This window comes from Centrocercus urophasianus, unplaced genomic scaffold (assembly GCF_019232065.1).
Source record: "Centrocercus urophasianus isolate 14NV4802_14NV808 unplaced genomic scaffold, USGS_Curo_1.0 seq_37, whole genome shotgun sequence".
Classification (NCBI taxonomy): domain Eukaryota; kingdom Metazoa; phylum Chordata; class Aves; order Galliformes; family Phasianidae; genus Centrocercus; species Centrocercus urophasianus.
Genome location: NW_024884944.1, coordinates 5,150,695 through 5,173,094, shown reverse-complemented (window position 1 = coordinate 5,173,094; position 22,400 = coordinate 5,150,695). Strand labels below are relative to the sequence as shown.

The window sequence follows — 22,400 nt, the reverse complement described above, 5'->3', positions numbered from 1 at the left end:
GCACGCCGCGTTAGATGAACAACCTTTTAATTTTGACAAAAACGAAGTACAAAACCGAGGCCAATTTTCTTTTCTCCCCATTTGCAAGGATCTCTGCCGGAGTGACTTTTGGCCGGTGCAGGGTGGTGGGCAGGCAGGGTGGCTCCGGGTGCTGGGGCACGCGCCCGCCCCAGGGAGGGCCATGGGGCACCGTGGGTCCCCACGAGCGCGGCTCGGCACAGCGGGGCAGGACCAGCTCGCAGCGGGGCTCGCAGGGGTGAAGCGGGGAGCGTGCGAGGCCGGAGAGAAGAGGAGAGCTCGAGAGGCCGCCTGGGAGCCGGAGCGAGCACGGCAGAGCGCGGCCGGGCTGCCCCAGCATCGCCGCGGGGGCCGCCGCTCGGTGCGTGCTGCCGGTCGAGGCGCTGAAGGGTCGTTTGGGCTGGCTGGCTTTTTGTTTTCAATAAATACCAATCGGTGAGGGGCGGTTGGAGTCGCCGTTGCCCCAGCAGCTGCGGCACGCGGGACAGAGGGAGCGGAGACGGAGGTCCTGGCTGGGGCTGGGGGAGGCGGGGGGCTGCCTAGCTGATGATCTGCCGGGGTCGGCCGTAGCTCATCCCCGCCTGTGATGCGCCCTTGTTGGTCCCCATCTGTAAGCCGATGATGTTCTTGCCCTCCTTCAGCTGGCTCTCGGAGAATTCCCGCTTGTGCTCCTGCGCCTTCCTGCACGGAACAGAGAGAGGCGATGGGGCACCCCCACACCCCCCCAGACCCCGACCCCCAGGCCATCAGCCTCAACCCTCAACCCCAGGGTTGTGCTCCCACTTACTTCATGAACCAGTTGGGATCCCCGTGGTAATGCCCATCGTTCTTGGTCACCGCCAGGCTCCCCAGGGCCACCAGTGTCCTCTGCACCGCCGCCATATCCTTGGCTGTGAGAAGGCAGCACCCTCTCAGTGAGTGCTGTGAGCCCCCCGCCTGCAGCCCCCCACCCACCCAGGCACACACCTTCAAAGAGGTCGACAGTCTGGAACATGTCTGTCTTGACCACACCGTAGTCCTCAGCCGCCTTGAGGAACTGGGCAATCTGTTCCATCTGCTTGAAGACCATGGTGGGAGGGCTGTCGGGGATCTTGACAGGCTTGGAGCCGTCAGGGTAGAGGCTGTTCACCAGCTGGCTGAGGACCTGCAGGCAGAGGAGAGGCTGAGCTCTGCGCTGTGTTGTGCCATGCTGCAATGCATCGCAGCCTCCCACCCTTCCAGCCTTGCACTTACAATGCCGTTCTTCAGCCAGACCTGGAAGCCCAGGCGGCCCCGGTCCGGGCGGCCCACGCTGGACCCACACTGAGCCACGATCCATTCCACCAGGCGATCCTCCAGCTCATCGTCGTACTTCTTCTCGATCTTGGACTGGACGTCCCTGCTCATGCCATAGGCTGGGCCCTTGTTTGCCATGGCTGCGGTGGGCAGAGACCTGCAGCGGGAGGGGGCCGTGAGGGGCTGCCAGCCCCCACACCCAGCGTGCTGCATCCCATGGCATCCTCCCTGAGCTCATCCCAGGGCAGGCAATGGCCGTCGATGCCAATGGAGATCTGGAGGCGTGAGCACGGCCGTGATCCTTGTAGCGCACCCAGGTGGATGGTTCCTACCCAGATCTGCCTTGCTTGGGTTGCACTGCCTTGTGCCCATCTCGCTCAGCCAGCAGCCAGCTCCTGCTGGTGTGGATGTCCCCAGCGTTGGGTGGCCATGGCTGGAGCTGCCTGCAGACGCCCAGGAAGGGAGCAGGCAGTGGAGCTGGGTGGCTGTGGCACAGCAAAGTGCATGTCCTCATGCCAGCGCCAGCGGGGCCAGGCCATGGCAGGAGCTCTCCCGTGCCCTTGTAAGGACATGGTGCGGGCAGAGCACAGGGTGGCTGTGGTGGGCAGCGCCAGAGGATGTCAGGATGGATGCCAGGAGGGAGAGGTGGTGGGGAGCCAGCAGCTAAACCCTCACAGAGCTGGCCTTGCTCTTCCCTGCTTGGGTTAAAGCCAGCCGGGTGCTGGGGCTGGGCCATGGAGCAACATGCATGGTTCCCACATCCACTCCTTCCCTGGGCTTCCCCAGCAGCCAGCTCATACCATCCACTGGGCAGAGCCTCCCAACTGCTGCAGGACAGCACCGAGCCCTGGCACAGCATGCAGAGCAGAGCAGAGCACACGTGGGGCAGAGCAGAACATACAGCCTGCTCTCTGCCAGCAGCACAGGACCCCACGAGCCCTGCAGACAGACCTGAGCTCTGTCTCCAACGCCGCTGAACCCAGACCAACCCCACACCCACCTCTTGACCTGTCTCCCTGCACTGTGTCATGCCCCTTTCCTGCAGGAACTCAGTCACTGGGGGCTGTGTCTGCTTCTCCTGCGCAGCTGGGGCTGGGTTGAGCCAGCACCCACCAACACTGCTCTTGTGAGCCACAGAGCAGTGGCACCAAAGTGGTGCTGAGTACCAGGGGCAGCAGCATGCCCTGAGCAGCATCCCCAGCCCAGGGAGCTGCAGCCCTCACCCTAGGAGCAGAACCCCAATCCAGAAAGCATCACTCCCGTCCCAGCCAGCAGCATTTCCACCCCAGCAGCATCACTCCCATCCTCACGGCATCATCCCCATCCTGGAGAGCAGCATCCCAATCCAGGGAGCAAGACCCCAATGTGGGGAGCAGGATCCCAATGTGGGGAGCAGCATCCTCATCCCCGCAGCAGCATCCCCATCCCAGGGGCCGGCAGCCACAGCACACCCTCCCTCCAACAACCCCGCAGGACTCACAAGCAGCGACTCAAGGAGGCGAGCGGCGATGCTCGGTGGGTGCCAGCACACTGCACAGTTCGGAGGCCGACGCTGCGCTAAAAGGTCGGACAGTGATGTCAGCGGCTCACGGGACAGCCCCCAGCCCTCCCCCAGCCCCACAGCACACCATGACTCCGGCCCAGGCACCATATTTGGGGAAAGACTCCGAAAACCAGTGACTAAAGCCCGTGCCGGAGCATTCCCTGCGTGCCTCAGCTCCAGTGGTTTTGAGGCAGGGAGGAAGCGGGGCCCGGGGGCTCTGATGAAGTAAATCCTTTTATAGGCAGGCGCTCGCGGAGTTTTCTGCCCTGACTTCATGGCTGGCTTTCCCCTGTGCTCACTGCAGGGATGGGAGGCTCCTGGTGGGTGGGGGCACGGGGGGCAGCGGGTGCGAGGCTGGGGTATGGGATGGCCGCGGTGCGCACAGGGGCTCTTGGAGAGCACAGCTGAGGCAGGGCTGGGCAGCGCAGGGCTGCGAGGCGATGGGCATCCCACGGGCATCCTGCCAGGGCACAACAGGTCCTGGGCATTGCTCTGCCCCAGTGGGGTGGGCAGGATACAGCAGGGTGGGGGGCAGAGTTGATGTTGGGATGGGGTGTGATGGGGCTCACACTTTGGCACAGCCACACCGTCCTGGGCTCTGCCCGACCCTCTCTGCAGTGCCAGGAGCTGCCACGTGGCACAGCCACAGCTCCAAGCTTCTCCTCTGGGAATCCTGTGTGCTCAGCGAGGGGTGCAGCCCCAGGACCCCACACATCCATCCCCCCACACCCCAACCCAATGCCTGCAGCCAACAGCACACAGAACCCTACGCCTGGAATGCGGCTGACACCCAGCAGCACCCACCGAGCCCCCAGCCCCAGTCCCAACCCCACTCCCAGCCCCACAGGAGGCAGCAGCTGCTGTAAAGTGCAGAGACTTTAATGCGAGCCGCCCGGAGCCCAGCTGAGTGCTGAGCACTGCAGGAGCAGCGGACGGGAGAATAAAAACCCCGAGAGGCTCTGAGCCCCATGGCCGCCCCGGGGTGCGAAGGCATCGCCGTGCCCCACACCTGGGCGTTAGGCACTGAAGGTCCCACACTGGTGTGTGTGGAGCTGCGGGACGGGCAGCCCACCAGCGCCTTTCCAGTGTCACTTATCACCAAGGATGGGCGCAGTCCCAGTGCAGGATTAGGACCGGGCACCGCAGCGCATCCCCAGAACCGCTTTTGGCGAGGACTTGTGCTGGGCAGCCCCGAGGATGGCACGGTGAGCAGGAGGTACAGTGGGGCCAAGGAACCCCGGCCTGCTGTGGGAATGGCGATGAGGACGGAGCATCCGGTGGGGACCCACAGCGCAGGCACGGTCCATGGGGTCCTGCTGGGCTTTTGGCACAGCCCTGGGTTGTGGCACCGGGGAGCAGTAGGACGGCAGGTCCCTGGGTGCCGCACCGTGCCTGGCCCCCCTCCTCCAGGCTCTAGAAGACGTAGATCTTGTCCCGCTGGACACAGTCCAAATCGTCATCCAGCGTCAGCAGCACCTGCGGAGGGGAGTGGGGCGGCAGTGGGACGGGCAGCAGTGATGGGGAGTGGGATCTATGCAGCGGGCAGCACCTACCAGAAACGAACCAAACATGGCAATGGAGGAGAGGAAGTGCCAGATGTCGTGGTCGTCAAAGAAGTCGAGCAGGATGCAGTCACGGTTGTGCTCCCGGGACTCCGCTGGTGTTTTCTGAGCAGGAAAGGGCAGCCATCACCGTGTCTGCCCCCCAGCTGCCCCACACCCCGCACAGCCACACACCTACCTGCCAGGTACTGAGCCCCTGGAAGAAGAAGAAGAGTGCAAAGCCCCAGACCACAGAGGTGCCGATGATGCAGAGCAGGGGGATGAGTTTGATGCGTTCACCGCTGCGGAGCTGGAGGAGATGGTGGGTCACTGCACACCCCCGAGGGGCCACCCCTGCCGCCCTCCCACCAGGCCCGGGTGCCCGCATGGCCAGCCTGCAGCTCACACCTTCATGATGATGTAGAAGGCGAAGTAGAGGAGCAGGTTGCAGATGCCGATGGCCAGCAGGTAGGAAGCGAAGTCATTGGGGCGCACAAGGAGCCCGTAGGCGGCGCTGAGGAGGCAGCGGGGTCAGCAGAGCCTGGGGACTCCCCCCCCATGCCCTACTGCCCGCTCTCTGGTTCTGCTCTTCTGGGCACTGAAGGAGCACTGGGGGCTCATGCCTTGCTTGGCTCACAGCTGTCACGAGCTGGGAATCCTCAGCCCACATGGGGCCGAGGGGAGCAGGGTGGGAGCAGCAGCAGGCATGGGGGGGGTCTGGGCACAGAGGAAGCTGTGTGGGGGTCTCGCCTGCTCCTGGTTCTGCACTTACAGGGACCAGTTGATGATGTTTCCCATAACCAAGAGCACCATTCGGTCCTGTGAAGGAAGACAAGAGGGGTGAAGGGGCACAGCCCCTCTCCTGAGCTGGTGGCCAGCAATGTCCCTTCCCCTCCGGTGCCATCACTCACCACGTACATGGGGCCACTGCACTGCCGGACGCAGTCTGTGTACATCACATGAAGGATCCTGCGCAGGATGCCTGTGTCTGCAGAGAGTGGGAATGTAGTACTGGGGGCACAGAGCTGGTCCCATCCCACTGCATCCCATCCCAACCCATTTGACTGCAAGACATCCCAACCCAACTCAACACCTCATCCCATTTCACTGAATCCCATCCCAAACCGATCCAACCCATTGCATCCCATCCCACGCCACTGCATCCCATTGCATTCCATCCCATCCCATCACATCCCAACCCAATCCATGCTATTCTGTTGCACCCCATCCCAACCTAATCCATCCCATCCCATTGCATCCTATCCCAACCCAATTCATCTCATCGCATTCTGTCCCATCCCATCGCATCCCAACACATCCCATCGCATCTCTTCCCATCCCATCCCCTTCCAACCCAACCCATTGCATCCCATCCTATCCCAACCCAATTCAATCCATCTCATTTCCACTGCATCCCATCCCATTCCAACCCAACCCATCTCATCCCAACCAATCCCTTCCCCCCCACCTCAACCTATCCCATCCCATTTTGTCCCCTCCCACCTCATCCCTTCCCATCCCTGCTGCCTGCAGCACAACCCCCATGCACACCCACACTCAGCCCTCACCGAGCTTCCAGCGCCCCATGTAGTAGAGCTGGGTGCTCAGCAGCAATGTGGCCATGATGTGCATGATAGAGAAGATGATCCAGAAGACCATGTTGCCTTTGCCAAAGACCTACGTGGAGAGCCCAGTGACCAGCAGGTGGGCAAGTGGCCACCCCACACCGTGCCCAGCCCCGCAGCACGCCTGCACTCACCACACCAATGACAGAGAAGAAGATAACAACAGCCAGACAGGCATAGGCGCTGTAGGCACTGGCGTTGATGTCTGGGTGCCGTTTCTGGTACAGCTTCAGCATGCAGAGCCCAGCAATCATGTACATGAAGGAGGTGTCTGCAGGACGGAGCGGTGAGCAGGGCTGCAGCAGCTCCCAGCACATTGCTGGGATGGCACTCACCGAACTGGAAGTTGGTGTAGTTGGGGCAGACGTGGTAGCAGGCACTGAGCAGCCCCTCCATCATCAGCGCCGTGCCCATGGCATAGAAGAGCCCGAAGTGCTTGGGGATGCCACACTCCTGCAGGGGCAGAGAGGAGGGAATCGGCACCTGGGGGAGCTGAGCTCCCTGGGGACACGGCCTGGTGGCTGAGGATTCTTACCAGGGCGCGTGTGTCATTGCGCATGAGCGCCCTGTTGTAGTTGATCTCCCTCTGCAGGATGATGAGCAGGAAGAGCAAGCCCAGCAGCACGTAGCCGAGGTTGCTGATGATGTTGTTGAAGGCGCTGCAGGGGGGGTTCAGCCCATCAGTGCCCTGGGACCCACACCCACAGCCCTGCCCCGTGCCAGGACCTCACTGTCTCACCTGAGGTTCCCCAGCGGGTGGGCACACAGGAAGTTGTAGTAGCAGATGTCCTGGTTGCCGGTGACGTTCACCACCTACAGGTGTGAGTGCAATGAGAGGAGGAGGAGGAGAAGTGGGAGGAGATTTGGGAACAGCCAGGGACACGGGCACATTCCCACTGCTGCAGAGCGTGGTGTGGGAGCACCGCCTGCTCACCGTCTGGTAGGTGATGACGAGCTGGACGACGGGCAGCGCGTAGAACACAGCGATGGTGGCAATGTTCCTGGGAGGGGCACAGCAGTGTCACCAATGTCACTGCCACCCACCTGCAGCAGTGGGAGAGGCACTGCCGGGACACATCCCCAGCCCTCCAGCCACCTCCTGCTCACCAGAAGTAGATCTGATATTTCTTCCGCAGCACCCGCTTATCCTTGCGGGCCAGGTCAGCCACGCAGAGGTATTGCTGGAAGGAGAAGCAGGGTGAGGGCAGTGCCTGCAGCACGGCACGGCGTGGCAACGCATGGGCACGGCTCGCACCTTGGTGCGGATGACGTTCTTGTCGTAGTCGATGTCGGCCAGTGTGTCGTAGTCGTCCTCTTCAACAGAGCTGAGGGAATCCAGGCGCGGCCGGCCGGCCACGTTCTCCAGCGACCGCTCTCCTGCAGCAGAGACAGGGAGGTCAGCAGGGCTGCACTGAGCCCCCAGGGCTCCTCACCGGCAGCAATCACCCCAATTACACCCACACCTCCCCGCCGGGGCGGGACGGGGCGCAGAGCAGAGCTACACCCTGGGATGTGGCCGCGTTGGGGCCGAGGTCACGGCTGGGTCTGTGCCCAGCGTCAGGCCTGGGCAGGGCAGATTGCTTTGATTGGACCGCCCCTGCTCGGACCAACATCTACCCATGGCAATGTACTGGTGCCTCATCGGGGAGGAGGGGATGCGCCGCTTGAACTGCTCCTGCCCTTTAAAGGAAAGCGAGAGTTACTGGGGCAGGACGGGAGCCGAGCCCACCGCCGGCACCTCGGGAGCTCCCCACGTATCACCGCCTCGCCAGTTGGTGATGCCCAGCTGGAGCCCCTGCTGCAGGCTGGCAACGAGGAGCTGCCATGGATGGAGCGAGCACATCACTGGTCGTGCCCTTGGGGCAGCCCCACACACACCCATGTATCCATAGGAGACGTCTGCAGAGCCCATGCTGTCTGTGATGGCCTCGGTGCTGCAGGAGGAACCGTTCTCTGCAAAAACAGAGGGGGTGGGCATGGTGGCACGGCTGCTGGCCCCTTAGGTATGGGGTGAGGGCCGGTGTGCAGCACTCACCAAAGGAGCCGTATCCACAGCCCACGTAGGGGGCATGCCCGAGGAAGGAGTCTGGGATGCTGTGGGCGTGCCCTGCAAGGCAGGAGGGGACACACAGCACCATCAGCACCCCAACACGGGTCTGCGCCCAGCTGGTGTGCAGCAGTGCCAGCACCTACCCAGTAAGGATGCTGGGGGTCCCAGAAAGACATGGAAAAAGAGAGAGATTCAGTCAGTTGCCCAAGTCCCAGCTCAGCCGCGTCAGCCCCAGAGCAGAGAAGACAAACCCCCGGACATCCCTGCCTCTGCTCTTTGGCACAGGAAAGGCTTGAAAGAGGAGAAGGACCCACCAGCCCCAGGCACATCCCCTCCACATGCCCCCAACCCCTCACCCGTGTCCAGGCTGGGCGAGTCCATGGCAGCCAGGAGCCCTTTCTTCTTGTGCTGACTGCCAAAGGAACCGGACGTGAGCTGCACTGCGGGGCTGGGACATAGCACTGGGAGGGGACACGACACTGGGGCTGGGACATGGCATCGGGAATGGGACATGACACTGGGGATAGGACATGGCACCAGGGCTGGGATGTGGCACCGTGAGGGGGCACAGCGCTGGGAGGGATGTGGCACAGGGGCTGGGACACAACACTGGGACAGGGACGTGGCACCAGGGCTGGGATATGGCACCGGGAGGGGGCATGGCACTGAGGATGGACACTGCACTAGGAGGGGATGCGGTGGCAGGCCTCTGAATTGGAGCAGGGTGGGAGCGTGGGACCTCACCGGCAGTTCTCCCAGCAGGCGATGAGCACCGTGATGACATAGAAGGAGAGGAAGATGCCGAGGCAGAAGAGCATGCTGCTCACGTACGCCTCCGCTGCAGAGAGCCTCAGGGTGAGCAGCAACCCCTGGTCCCTGCACCACCCAGCAGCCCCCAGCCCTTAACGGCACCCGGAGCCACCTCCCACCCAGGCTTACAGGTTATGGCCGGTGACACCATCACCTCCAGCATCTTCTGCCGGTTGTGCTGATCCACTGGCTTATCTGTGGGAAGGCAAAGCCAGCAGTCAGCCCCACGTGGGCCCGGCCCCATCCCCAGCACGAGCCCCACAGTGAGTACCTGGGGAGGTGCGCTTGGAGAGGGGGTAGTAGGGGAGGGCTCCTCCGCAGGCCTCATCTTCTGTCTTCACCACAACCACCACATAGAAGCTGTTGCTGGGGAAATCCTTCCTCTGCAGTGTCCATGTTGGGGAGAGACAGGGGTCAGCAGCGCCCAGGTGGGACGTGTGGGACCCTATGGGGTGGGACATCCCCCCCACAGCCACCTGCACTGTGATGGCCGCTTTCTTGGTCATGGTCTGGTACATCCCGATGAAAGCCACGTTGTTGTCCAGGTCGTAGACGGGGCACTGTCGGGCAGAGGGACGGGCCCATCAGTTCAGCTGAGCACCAAGGGCTGCCCGGTGAGACCCTGAGCCCCATCCTACCAGGATGTCCTGGATGGAGATGACGGAGCAGGGGAAGGCCATGGCTGAGGTCACCTTCACAATCACCGAGTCCACTCCGTCGGGGAACTCATACTTGAAGTACTGTGGGCAGAAGGACACCTCGTTCCCTGCGCTGTTGCCCCTGGTGCCGCCCCTCTGCCCCAGCACAGCCCCTCACCTGCGGCTGTGATGCTGTGGCATTGAAGGTGAAGGCTTCATTCGTCCTGCAGAGAGCACGGAGAGGATGAGGGCCGCCTGGCGGGGCAGCAGGCAGGGGATGGGAGGGGGGTTCCTCACCGCAGCACAAAGTTCTCCACGCGGGTGACCCGCAGCTGGTAGGAGGCGTTGAGGGACAGCGTGGAAACATCCACAAAGAAGTGCTGGGTCTCCACCTCCACCTTGGTCTGCGGTTGGCACAGCGTGCGGCTCACCTCCTGGTAGGCGTATTTCCTCTGGTACCTGGGGAGGGCAGACGGGAGCTGTGCCACGCTGTGCCAACAGCCCTGGGAGCCTCAGCCCCATCGATACTCACAGCCCCCGAAGGATGAGTGGCACTTGGAACGAGACCACCGCCTCCTTCTGCCTCACCACGAAGAGCACAGGCAGGTCCTTGTGGTCGGACAGGACGTTCACCGACACCCGCACTCCCTCCGTCTGTGGGAAGGTGACACTTTGGCCTGGCAGGACCTTCCCCCGGCGCGTGGACTTTGCTCAGCCTGCGCTGGCAGACGTGTCGGCCCCTGCTGCTGGGGGGACGCCTCCCTTCTGCGGGATTCTGGGCTGTCCCCAGTGCCCGGCTACACTGTCACCCCAGACGGTGACATTGGTCTGCCTGGTTTCCCCGGGTCAGCAGAGGCACTGCTTTATGCCTGGTGCCGGGGCAGCAGGGAATGGGAAATGTGCCCTGAAATGGGAAATGCGGCCCCAAAAATGGGAAATAAACCCTGAGTTGGGGTAATGAGCCCTAAAATGGTAGGACAAGGCGGAATGGCTGATAGGATAGTGAGGGGATGGCTTGACATGGTAAGAGGGGAGATGTTAGATGTGAGGGCGGTGAGGCGCTGGCCCTGCTGCCCAGAGAACTGTGGGTGCCCCATCCCTGCAGGCCATGTGGGATGGGGCCCTGGGCAGCCTGAGCTGGTGGGGGGCAGCCAAGTGGGTGGCACTGGGTGGGCTTTGAGCTCACCTCCAACCTGAGCCATGCTGTGGTTTTATGATTCTATTAAGTGGGAAACATCCCCAAAAATGGGAAATAAACCCCCAAATGAGAAACATCCCCCTCCAAAAAAAAACCCACAACAAAACACACCTCCAAAAAGGGAAACTCACTCCAGAAATAGGAAATGCACGCCCTAAGAAAAGGGAAACTCACCCCCCAAAAGGGGAACACACCCCTTAAAAGAGAACACCAACCCCCCCCCCGGCCACCCCCGCTCGCTGCCTGCCGCGGCCGCCGGCTCACCCTGTTCCTCAGCACCGTGTGGTTGAAGGCGTAGATGTTGAGCGTGTCGGCGGCCACCCAGTTCGAGTAGATCTTGTCGAAGACGGCGTCCTTCTGCTCCACGTTCTTCTTCGGGTCCAGGGGTTCGGGCAGGGCGGACGGAGGGGCGAGCAGCCAAAACAGCGCCCAGGCCAGCGCGGCGGCCCCGGCGGAGGGCATCGTGCCCGCATCCCCGGCTCGGGGCTGCCGTGCCGCGGGTCGGGGGGAGGCGCGGGGCGGTCAGGCGGGGCGCGGCGGGGCGCGGAGCCCCATGGCGCGGCGAGGGGCTGCCGGCGGCACTTCGGATCGCCCCGTTCCGCGGACGGCTGTAAACACGGGGCCGGCGGTGACGTCAGGGCGGTGACACGCGTTCATAGGGCCAGGCCGGGGAAGTGACGCGGGGGGCGGCGGGCGGTGCCGGGCGGCGGGCGGCGGCGCTGCTCGGCGGGACGCCGCCCGGGGGAAAAACGCGGCCGGGCGGGTGGCACCGCGCTCCGTCCCCAGCGACAGAACGGGGCCAACTCCCAGGCGGCGCTCCGCAGCCCGGCTCGGAACCAGCCCGCTCCCAACACCTCCCCGCAGCTCCCGGTGCGGCGAGACTTCGCTCTGCGGGATCGATAAGCGGTGACACGTGGCACGGGTGGCTTTCACCGCGCCCCGACAGACGGCCCGGGGCGGCACCGGCACCGCGGCTGCGGGAGAGGTGAGCACCGCCTGCCCGCATCGCACCCGCTGTTGTCCCCGGTTCCCAACGCCCCCCGTGCTCACACAACGCCCTCTGCGCCAAGCGCGGCGCAGGGTCCCGCGAAACAGCTGAGCCACAAACCTCGCAGCACAGAAAGCCCAGCGGACCCTGGGCTGCAGGCAGAGCAGCGCGGGCAGCAGGGCAGGGAGGTGCTCCTGCCCCTCTGCTGTGCTGTGACAGCTCACCTGGAGCACTGCGTCCACAGGTGGAGTCCTCAGGGCAGGAGAGATGGGGAGCTGCTGGAGCGCGGCCAGAGGAGGGACACAGAAATGGCGGCAGGGATGGAAGCCCTCCCTGCGAGGACAGGCCGAGAGCTGGGGCTGAGCAGCACGGAGAAGAGAAGGCAAGAGAAGGAGAGCTGAGAGCGGCCCGTCAGCATCTGAAGGGGCTGTGAGAAGGGAGGGGACGGACTCTGCAGTGGGTCTGTGTGATGGGAGAAGGGGAGATGGCTTCAGACTACAAGAGGGGAGATTGAGGTGGAGCTGAGGAAGAAGGTTTGGCAGTGAGGGCGGTGAGGCGCTGGCACGGGTTGCCCAGAGAGGCGGTGGTGCCCCGTCCCTACAGACAGCCAAGGTCAGGCTGGACGGGGCTGTGAGCACTGCTGAGCTGTGGGTGTCCCTGTGCGCTGCAGGGAGCGGCACCAGGCGGCCTTCAGCTCCCTTCCACCCAAACCATTCTGTGATTCCCCCAGAATCCATCCCTGCACTCGAGCTAGAACGCAACGCCTCTGCTGGACAAACATACAGAGACGTGAGCATTGCTGCTATTGTGCACTTTATTTCTCTAGGTCCTCTCACTGAGGGTCTCAAGCACTTTTCAGGCAGTCTGTGCGGTGCTTCCAGTTGATGGGTGGTGCTGCTGCTGCCAATGGGTCGAGTGATTTGCTTGGGGACAGACAGAAGTCCATAAGGAGCCAGGAGCAGAACACAGCAAACTCCTGAGCTCCTGTTCAGATGCAAATGTTGCCTCCGCTGGAATGACTTTAAGGTTGATTTTGTAGTGATGTGCATTCCCTATGCATTTCAAAGCTATCAAAAATAAATCACAGAGTCATCAAAAGCAAGCTAAAGTCTCGTCTAGGACCAAAAAAGTCAGTTACCTCCACTTGCAGAACCTTGTTGGAACTTTGGCATTGTTTTCAAAACAGTGAGTAAAAGGAAAAGAAGTAAAGAAAAAGAACCAAATCAGACCAGAAATAAGGACAGAATAAACAAGCAGTGAGGAGCCGGATGAGCGTGGCTTCAAACGTCCCAGGAGGGAACACTGCAGATTGAGTTTGGAAGGTCTCTGCTCTCCCCACCCCGAGCAGCAGCACTGCTCCCAGCAGCACTTCCCACAGCAGAAACAAAACAAGCAACCAACACAGGGGGACGGAAGACGCACGTGCAGATGCACACACACACACACTGCAACACGTTGGGGTGAAACATTTACATTTATATCGAAATATGCACTAAACAGAGCGAGTTCTACCAGCTGATGCCTTTTTTTTTTTTTTTTTTTTTTTTTTCTTTTTTTTTTGCCAAAGCAGGATCACAATTTCTTCCTGGGAAGGTTCAAGTCAGCGAGCAGTGATGGGGCAGCTGCTGATCCATGTACACAGGCTTTGCTCCTCGCAGTCCCCATCACGCCTGCAATGCTCTCCCCCCTCTGCTCAGTTACGAGAGACTCTTGCTGTCCTTTCACATCTTTTCTTCTCCGCTGCAATAAATACAAAACTCGGCGACGCTCGCAGGTCACAGCACAGACAAGACACCAGGCTTCAGCACAGAACTGAGCAATGCAGCTAGGTTGTTTACAGAAGGAAAAGGCCTCAAAGGGCCACTTCTCTCACAGCCAGCCATTAACAATGACGCAGTTCATGCTGGCTGGGCAGAGGCGGCCCAACCCCGATCCCAGGGGACATCAGTCACCCAGGGCTGCAAGTGAAGCTTTCCTGCACTTCTGACAGCAAGGCACTCATTTTCGGTGCCTGCTCAGTGAAGAGGAACAATCCCTGCCTGCCCCCCACACAAAACCCCTCCATGTGAAGCAGGACAGTTTATTACTAAACAGCCACAAATAGAGCTGAAGTCTCAGACACAAAGCTGCCCTTTCTTTGTCCATCGGTCATAACCAGCAACAATGAAGGTAGCAGAGGGCTGTGAACACTGAAGCAAGCACAGAACATGGCACCTTAGCACACCAAGCTTAAGCAGAGAGCCAGCAGGGTCACACTGCAGTCATGAACCTGCTAAACCTCTCACACCACACAGTGCCTCACCAAGAGCAGCTGACTCAGGGCAGGACACAGCCCCAGCTGTACGGGTGCTTAGGTAAGAAGTTACAGCTTTTCTGTTGGAGAACACGTTACTGTCAGCCAGCACCTCTTCAACCAAACATTGTGACAGCAGGGAGCAAAGCAGGGATGCATAGGTTCAGCTACCACACTGCCTTATTACAAAAGCTGCAAAGTTCACAGGGAGCAGATTTGGGTTTTAACCCTTCTCCCGAAGGAGGGCGTGAGGAGGGGGAGAGGGGTAGTAGAACTTTTCCCCAAGAATCCTCCACTGCAGCCTATTTTTAACACTTTACACTTTCTTACACCAACTTCTCCAGTGAGCATCTAACCAGAAGTGTGAACATTACCTTAAAGCCCCTCTGCAAGGCAGCAGGGCTGCAGAGCACACAGGCCTGGGAGCAGCGCATGCTCAGCCTGCTTTGGGGTGAGACAGCCATCCCTCCTCTACTACAGCACTCTGGTATTTATTTCTGGGAAGTGGAAAGCTTCATCCTTCCTTCATCTGTGTGTAGATCACATATACTGGAAACAAAACACAAACTATGCATGCAATCCAGGCAGAAACCCTGCTATGATCAAATCTACAGGAACAGGGGAATGTAGTGGGGACGTAAAAGTATTCCTTAATGCTAGATTATAGACTGCATTAAACACCAGCACCCTTTGTTATAAAAAAGGGCAAACAGACTATATACAGCACCTACGTACTTTCATTGCAGCAGGGCACAGCAAGCAACCTGGACACCTAAACACCCCTCCTTAAGAACAGAGCAGGAAGTGCCTGCTCCAAAGCCATCGTTCCTCTCCAATTTACCTGCCGAGATGAGCACGTGTGGCTGCAGATTCCTCATACACTGAAAGAAGTGCAGAGATCTGTGCTGGCAGCTCTCCATCAGCTAGCACGCTGCAAACCACTGCAGTGTTTGCACAGTGCTGCAAGCTCCAGCTCTGGTAGGTAAGCCAAGGAAGAACAGACTTCATTTAAAATTGTTTTATTTGCAAGTATGTTTATCTGTTCCCCTAGGGCTCTGCGTTTAGGGTCCAAAACGGTTTCTTTCTGAATAAAGAGAAGCTTTCATTGGAGATGAAAGGCTATTTTCCCATTAGTAGGCTATAACCAGCTCATAAAAAAAAAAAAAAAACAAAACAAAAATCCCACCTACCTGCAGCCCCTGTAAGAGAGCACTGCTGCAATGGCTTCCTTGGCTAGAGGCGAGCAGCACCCAGGGCAGCAAAAGGCCACACCTCGACTTCATGCTGCAGTTGCTTGAATAAAATGTTCATACAAGTAAAACAGAAGCAATAAAGAAATATACACCTTTGAATCTGTAAAGCTTCAGACTGTTTTATGCCTCGAAAAAAAGGGGCTGTTCATGTGGGTTCTCCTTAGGAAAAAAAAAGGGTGTAACAGTCATACTTACAAAAACAAAGCAAAAAAGAACAATGAACAGTACTGCAAAGAGCCCTGGAGCACAGGCATCCCAAAGGAATGAAATGTCAGTTCCATAGTAGCGAGGAAGTGACTGCCTTGTGTGATACCAACTGGATAATTAAAATGCTAAACTGAATGACTTCAAAAGCCAGCAATGCCTTACACAGACAGGGCTGCCATCAAGGGCACCTGAATGACACTGCCCACAGGGAAACTACATGGAATGAAGAGTGCCCAGGCTACCAGGTATGGTGAAATGAGCACAAGGACAAGCACCTGGGAGCTTTAGAGAAGTTAACAGTTTGTTCCCTTAGGTTTCTGAATTCCAGTTTCATGCTGCTTCAGAAATAAGGAGTGAGAAACAACACGTGTCACTTAAAATACCCCAGAAAAAGGAAAAAAAAAACAACCAAAAAAAACCAACCAGAAACCTTTAAAAGGTGGGACTGAGCTTGGAAAAATGCATCTGTTCTGTTATTAGCAAGTGAAAGGTAATTCTTGTTCACAGGCTAATACACAGAGCACAACTCCTACAGCCAGGAAGGGTGGCCAGGAGCCGCGTATGGGCTGTCAGAGACAGGCTAAAAAGGTTCTAGGACAACCACAGAGCAACAACACGTGAGAGGGGCACAGAGTGACAGTCCTGTGCTCATTTTAAATGAGGAATGGTTTAAAAGTAAAACTCCTCTTCAGCTAATTTCCTCCTGCATAAAACCAAACAAGCTGGCCCTCGTCTGTACAAGACCAGTTAAACATCAGCCTTCCCCCTCAAAACACGAGATATGAACATCTGTAACATTCTACAATGGAAAGTGCTTTAAGAAAGAAGGATTCTGTAGTGCCAGTGACAGAACTGATCTGATGGGCTGGGTGACGTTAACACTGACATCAGCTAATCAGGCCAGGGCAGCTCGCTTCTCCTCAGGGGTCTCCTCCAGTAGCTGCATGATCAGTTCGTGGAGGGGTTTGCAGATCTTTGCATAGGCCCCTCCTGTCAGGTGCAGGAAATCAAACATATCGTGGTACGAGATGGTGCCATCTGAGTGCACGAAGCCAGCATCTACATCCAGGAGCTGCACATTGGGTAGTTTGGGGAGTGAGGCTTTTAGCAGATGGTTCACCTTGGCATTCTTCTGCCGCAGAGGGTTTGGCTTCTCTCCACGAGGTAGCAGGCCCTGACACAAGAAGGAGGCAATGAAGAGCTTTCATTCAACTCTGATGGTGTAATAACGATTTCCCTTTCAATTCAGGCACCCTTTCAAGATTGAAGATGTCTATGATAAAAGGATCTCATTCCTTGAATCTGATTTTGTCCCTTTAGATCTAACTTCAAATGTGACTGAAGGAGCCAGATGAGCCAGAAGCACAGCTAGCATGGAATTTGCTTTTTTTTGTTTGTTTGTTTGCTAAAACAAAAAATCTATCAGTTTGTATTCCTTTTATAAAGTTTCAGTGATGTGCTGAGTGCTTTGGCTCACCTCCTCAAAAAGAGGGACACCAGCTGACTTGTTGAAACGAGGAAGAAAACTAAGACTTCCAAATCCCAGCTCTGATCTGTTCCTTACAGAGCATTTCAACAAAGGTGGGACAGCAATACTGCTGATGAGGACGACCACACATCTGGAGGGGCTAACAGCATAACTTCTGCAAAGCCAGGCGAGGGGATGCACGCACAGAGCAGAAGACATATGAAACAACTGCCCTCCCCCATCACCACAACTCCCAGCACCACACAGACACACAGCAGAGAACACAGCTTCCCCGGAGGGCTCTGCTTCTGCAGCTCTCCAATAAACATACCAGCACAATAACTTTGGCCTGTGGCTGCTGGGTATTTATCAGGCGCACGATGGCCTCAATCCCTCCTGCCACTTCTTCTGCTGTGTTGTCGTAATTATTTGTTCCAACCCAAACAACAATGACCTACGAGGAGAAGAAATGTTTGCATCTTTTTCAAGAACAAGCTGTAAGAGTCTTGCTGACCCTGAAAGCACTGCGTAAACATCATCTACAGTCATCAAGCTCAATCAAGAGTCAGGCTAGCTAAAGGACAAACCAAAAATGCAGGGTTTCAGCTGCCAGTTATGCTGACTTTCGGATGGTATCTTACAAGCTTCAGATTTGGCATCCAGTATAGATGAAGAACAAGGGCTTCTGAAGGGTTTCTGGACAGCCTGTGAGATGTGAGCCCACCCCTTTCCACAGAGCCTCTCGGTGGCTCTCCAGGATACCTTGGTCAAGAAGAGGGCATTTATACAGCACAGCGTGAGGCCCTGCAGGACAAGGACAACTGTGCACCTCCACTTCTTTACAAAATTACTTAAAGCTGCTAAATAACAGATTGAAATATGAGTGACACTGCCTTCCTACTGGATACTGTGGTGGGCCACTCATTGCTTTCAGTAGAGCACAGGACTGCAGCTTTAGGTGTGAAGTAGGAAGCTGTTCTTCACTGCACATATGAGCCTCTCTGCTCGCTTTCTGCCAAATGTTTCACCATCTCTATCTGAGAACATCCCTCAGGTATGAGTCACTGCAACTCCAAACAATCTAATGACAGCACAAGTGCTGATCAGCATATGACTATAAGGCCATTTCTCTTGATGACTTCCTCTGATGCACGTTAGCAGTGAAAGCCACCTGTATAAGAACTATGGCTCCATTCCCAAGCACTTCTAGCTCAGCCTAACACATTTCAGTACCTTATGCATACTTAGTGGCAACAGCTCTTCAACTAAAGTTCTCCTAAGAGTTAATGGCTCACTCAGTTTTACACCACTCAAGGACCTGATGTCTCTTATGAGTCAGCACAAGGCTGCCTTGTTTGGTTGGCTGTTTATACCTTCGGTTTAATGTTCTCCAGTTCACCATTCTTCAGTCTCCACAGAACGTGTCCAGTGGTGTCTCCACCAATCCCAAAATTCAATGCATGAAGTGGTGAGAAGAGCTCTCGCCAGATCTGCAATCAGAGGTCAGTTTCCTCATTGAGAGGAGCATCCAGATCACGAGAGAAAGATACTACAGACACACAATGTCTTCAGTAACACTGGAAGCAGCAGTGAGAAACCCTCTGAAAACTCACTTCCAGAAGTGGCATTTAAGCACAGGATGAAGCTTTACTTCATGGTTCAGATGAGACAGAATTGCTGACATTCATGCACTCAATCCTGGCACAGAGGAAAGGGAAGCTCTCCTGAACAGCTATTTGGCATCAGAGATACAGAGGGAAGCTGCTGTAGATCACGGTGTTCCTCGTTTAGCTAATTACAGACTTCTAAAGAAGGCATCCACATTGCCAGGAAACAAAACTAGAAAAAGTGAACTACACTGGGAAGCAGCTTTTGGAGAACAACGTTACTCAGTTACCACCACTGTGGAGCAGCAAAATTCTTAGTTTTACTCCAGCAGTTTCATAGATTAATCAAAGGAACACAACCCAGCTTGTCCTTCATGTAAATCTCACTTCCGAGAAGATCTTTAACACTTTGTCAACAGAAAAGCAGGTGTGTCAGTGCACATAGCACCTCAAGGGTTAAACGTGTTCTGGCCGAGAAAGACACACCTACAAAGATTTCACTGGCATGTTCTGGAGAGTTTGGAATCGAGGAAGGGTTGTGTATGCATACAAAGTGAAGGCAGTTATTAATTGCTTCAGAGAATGACAAATGGCTTATAGAGATAAATCAGCAAGACTTTGAACGGGCACTGGGTGACTAAGGAATAAACCAGAAGACACAGCAGTAAAATCAGAGTGGAACAAAAGAAATAGTCTGGACAGCGAGTAATTGTACGTTAATGGATTAGAAATTCTAATTCACATAACCCCACAATTGCCTTTTCTTTTTTTTGCTTTGTTTTAATCAGTACCTCATATTGCTGTAGCAACTGCACCATGGAATCACCCACGAAGAGCACATCAGGTTCCTTGTCTTTGCAGTCCAAAACAAATCTATTGTGCTGTTTAAAAGAAAGCAGTATAAGCTAAGCTCAGACTGATCACTGCTCATCAGCATCTCTGCTGCAGGACAGAAAGGGACAGTTGCCCAACCAGTTCCCCCTGCTCCCTCCTGTCTGCCCTCCAATGTGCTTCTGTTAACCCATGAACTACTGAATGATCCCCTCAACTGCACAGACTCTAACAGGGGTTGCAACCTCGGCTCTGAGAAGAGCAGCATTTGTCTACTCCATGCCCCCCATATGAAACCCATATGTTAGGCACCCACTAAATTCAACAATTAAAGAGCAGATAAATTAACAGTTAGTCAGTGCAGCAAGTATCCTCTGACTGTTTCACTCTGTAGGAGGAAGTGTTGCAGAAAGAGACTGGGAGACCAAACGCTTCAGCTCTGCTTTTCAGCTTTATCACTCCCTTGCAAAGATACACACCGGAAAGCACTATTTTGCACTTGGTTTAACAACGGGGTTGGCAATTTCTCTCAGTCAATGGGCCAACAGGACTATTTTCTGAAAACATTTCACAGTGTAGTTTTCAGGTCACGCTGCTTTTTGCCTTCTTTCATCAATTCAAGTGAGGGAAGCATCAGAATGCTGCCAGCTGTTGGGTAGCAGAGCTCTTACAACCTCAAGTCAAGAACGTGGTCAGACAGACACGTGCAGCACTCACCCAGCAGCCCCCAGCCCTCAGGAAAGAGGCTCCCATCTCCCACGACAGCTCTCTCACCTGTGACATCCATCTGTCATCTCCCTGAGTATCCTCAGCAGCATGTGGCACTGCTGCAGGATTCGAGTCTCCACAGCTCATTCTATTCCTGTGGAAAGAACATTTCAGACAGGCTGCTTTCAGCAGCTAATCCAAGCACAGGGGAAAAGGCAGGCTGGCAGAAAAACCACTGCACTTCCTGACATTCACAACGGACAATTCATGACCATTCCGAAGTACGTTAATTTTTAGCTGACAACAAAATCCATTTTACTCGGTGCAGGACTGCCAGGCTGCAGGCAGCCCTCCCTGAAGCCATCTACTGACACGTGAAAACAACGCGTTTAAAAAGACAAAGAAAAGCTCATTTCAGAGACCGTCCTGCAGAAGCACACCTCAGCCGGGCAAATCCTTAACTATAATAAATGCTGGTAATCCGAGGATTAGCTCCTATTAGTACAGCGATAGCCAGCTTATGGCTACTGAGCCGCGCAGTACAGGTGGATTAAGCGGCTGCAGGAGGCTGCGCATCGCGGCCGAGCCGATCCCCAGGGATTTCGGGCAGGAAGTGCAGCGGCCATCGGGGCAAACGCAGCCCTTCACCCAGCGGCCCGGCAGCCTGCAAAGCACAGACACCGCAACAAAACCAGGTCCGAGCAGTGCGCCGTACAGGCGCTAGGCCGGGCAGCGGGGCTGTACCCTGCGAGCTGCACCCTGCGGGCACGGGGACGAAGCCGCACTCCTCCCTCGGATGGCAGCGCTGAGGGCCGGATCCCGCCCCGCCCCGCGGCCAACGCCTGAGCAGAGCCCGCAGCCGCCGCCCGCGCCCAACGGCTCCCATGGGCCGCTCGCAACCGCCGGGCAGGGAGGGGATGCAAGCACGGCGCCGCCATCCCGCCGCCCCCCACGGAACGAGGCGAGGCCCGGAGCCCTGCAGCCTGCCCGGGGCGGGGCCGGGCGGTGCCCGCACACTCACGGCGACAGCAGCTCCCCCCGCAGCTCCATGGCTCGCTCGGGCGGGCGCCTCCCTCCCTCGGCCCGGGCTCTCTCCGCGCCTGCGCCAACGCCACTTCCGCTTCCGCCGCCTCCACCCGACCAATCGCCACTCGCCTCCCCGCGGCGCTTCCGGCCGCGCTGCCGGAAGTCCCGCCCAGAGCTCCTCTGCGCTCGGCCCCTAGGGGGCACCGCACGGCGGTGACGTCGCTATGACGTCATTCTCGAGGCGGTGACGTCGGTCTAGTCGTTCTGCCGGGCCGGTGGAGGCGGGCCCGCGGCTTGGCGTCGGGGAGTGAGGTGAGGCGGGCTGGCGGCAGCCTGCGGTGGCAGGGCTGCTGTAGGTCAGTGCCGTGCAGGTGCAGCAAAACATGGCGGAACCACCAGGCCGCAGAGCCATCACTGCATTCCGAGCGTCCCCACCTCTCTGTGCATCTTTTCAGTCTCACTGTGACTGGTGAGAGCTGCACGTGTTCCTCGTAGACCCTTCTTGCTGGAGTGAGCTGCGCACTGTGGCATTCCCAAGGCCATGGGCAGTTTCTGCAGCCCCAGAGTTCTGTACTTTGAAGTTAAATCAGCAAAGAGAAGACCATTTGGTTTCTCTCTCTGCTTTGTCCCAAAGCAGGAACAGGGCAGGACGAGGCAGACCCAGTGGCAAGGAGGCAGCTTTGTGAAAGCATGGGGTAAATAGGGAGATGGTGAGGTGGTGGTGGTTCAGGTTCCCTGCGCTCCAGCCGCTTGCCAGTGGCTGTCACTGTTCCACGTGATCAGTGCCAGCAGGGCAAGGATTAATGATTATTAAAGGAAGGCTGTGCTTCAAGCAGTCTTTTGCTCTTTCACGGCTTTTTAAAACACATAACTAGCACACCTGTCTTCTTTCATGGGCAGCTGCAGCTGACATGTTGCTCTTAGCAACAGCCAGACCACTCGAGGCAAATTCAGCCGTTTCCCCAGGCAACCTCAACAACAAACTTCTGGGAAGATCCCTGCGGGTGGGAGGCACTGCTGGGTGGAAATTGAGGGGTGCAAAAAGCCAGCTATGATCAAGTACAGCGCCTGTGAACCATGGGCGGTGAGCAGAAGAATTGGAGGGTTTTTGTAGCTCCTCATTCAGACTTTTCGGAGATTTAATCTCTGAACTGCAGTTGTGCATTGCCTGCGACTCCTGCCCAGGCCCCCTTGTTTCTATGGATCCCTTTTCATGCCTGCTACACCTCTGAGGGAGGATTGCTCCTGAGGTTGCTGCCAGGAAGCACACAGAGGGGTGGCGATCCCGGCGTGCTGCCAGCACCGTGCCCCTGCCTGCTTT

General features: G+C 57.1%; 3 protein-coding genes across 9 annotated transcripts; all 3 read right to left on the bottom strand.

The window, feature by feature from the left end:
* Nucleotides 1-10: 10 nt before the first annotated feature.
* On the bottom strand, nucleotides 11-2,878 carry TAGLN (transgelin). Its single transcript, XM_042832009.1, has 5 exons — nucleotides 2,774-2,878; nucleotides 1,252-1,450; nucleotides 985-1,162; nucleotides 806-908; nucleotides 11-699 (listed from the first exon to the last, which is right to left on the bottom strand). Exons 2-5 carry the CDS (start codon nucleotides 1,429-1,431, stop codon nucleotides 558-560), a joined length of 603 nt encoding a protein of 200 aa, XP_042687943.1. The 5' UTR covers nucleotides 1,432-1,450; nucleotides 2,774-2,878; the 3' UTR covers nucleotides 11-557.
* An 816-nt stretch (nucleotides 2,879-3,694) lies between these two features.
* Nucleotides 3,695-11,189, bottom strand: SIDT2 (SID1 transmembrane family member 2). Of its 4 annotated transcripts, XM_042832149.1 has the most exons (28): nucleotides 10,963-11,189; nucleotides 10,033-10,154; nucleotides 9,798-9,959; nucleotides 9,679-9,724; nucleotides 9,501-9,602; nucleotides 9,339-9,422; nucleotides 9,134-9,245; nucleotides 8,992-9,057; nucleotides 8,797-8,890; nucleotides 8,409-8,464; nucleotides 8,196-8,207; nucleotides 8,038-8,109; nucleotides 7,881-7,955; nucleotides 7,620-7,682; nucleotides 7,258-7,379; nucleotides 7,110-7,183; nucleotides 6,937-7,003; nucleotides 6,742-6,815; nucleotides 6,538-6,661; nucleotides 6,338-6,455; nucleotides 6,137-6,273; nucleotides 5,946-6,054; nucleotides 5,289-5,365; nucleotides 5,150-5,196; nucleotides 4,786-4,891; nucleotides 4,577-4,687; nucleotides 4,390-4,503; nucleotides 3,695-4,312 (listed from the first exon to the last, which is right to left on the bottom strand). In XM_042832149.1, exons 1-28 carry the CDS (start codon nucleotides 11,158-11,160, stop codon nucleotides 4,250-4,252), a joined length of 2,607 nt encoding a protein of 868 aa, XP_042688083.1. In that variant the 5' UTR covers nucleotides 11,161-11,189; the 3' UTR covers nucleotides 3,695-4,249. The 4 variants fall into 4 exon arrangements, with proteins under 4 accessions (XP_042688083.1, XP_042688085.1, XP_042688084.1 ...); XM_042832151.1 differs by lacking the exon at nucleotides 7,620-7,682; XM_042832150.1 differs by lacking the exon at nucleotides 8,196-8,207.
* A 1,293-nt stretch (nucleotides 11,190-12,482) lies between these two features.
* On the bottom strand, nucleotides 12,483-21,150 carry PAFAH1B2 (platelet activating factor acetylhydrolase 1b catalytic subunit 2). 4 transcript variants are annotated; one of them, XM_042832127.1, is made up of 6 exons: nucleotides 21,075-21,150; nucleotides 20,120-20,207; nucleotides 19,306-19,395; nucleotides 18,281-18,397; nucleotides 17,239-17,361; nucleotides 12,483-16,613 (listed from the first exon to the last, which is right to left on the bottom strand). In XM_042832127.1, exons 1-6 carry the CDS (start codon nucleotides 21,101-21,103, stop codon nucleotides 16,335-16,337), a joined length of 726 nt encoding a protein of 241 aa, XP_042688061.1. In that variant the 5' UTR covers nucleotides 21,104-21,150; the 3' UTR covers nucleotides 12,483-16,334. The 4 variants fall into 4 exon arrangements, with proteins under 4 accessions (XP_042688061.1, XP_042688062.1, XP_042688063.1 ...); XM_042832128.1 differs by lacking the exon at nucleotides 21,075-21,150 and adding an exon at nucleotides 20,798-20,863; XM_042832129.1 differs by lacking the exon at nucleotides 21,075-21,150 and adding an exon at nucleotides 20,576-20,745.
* Nucleotides 21,151-22,400: the final 1,250 nt, after the last annotated feature.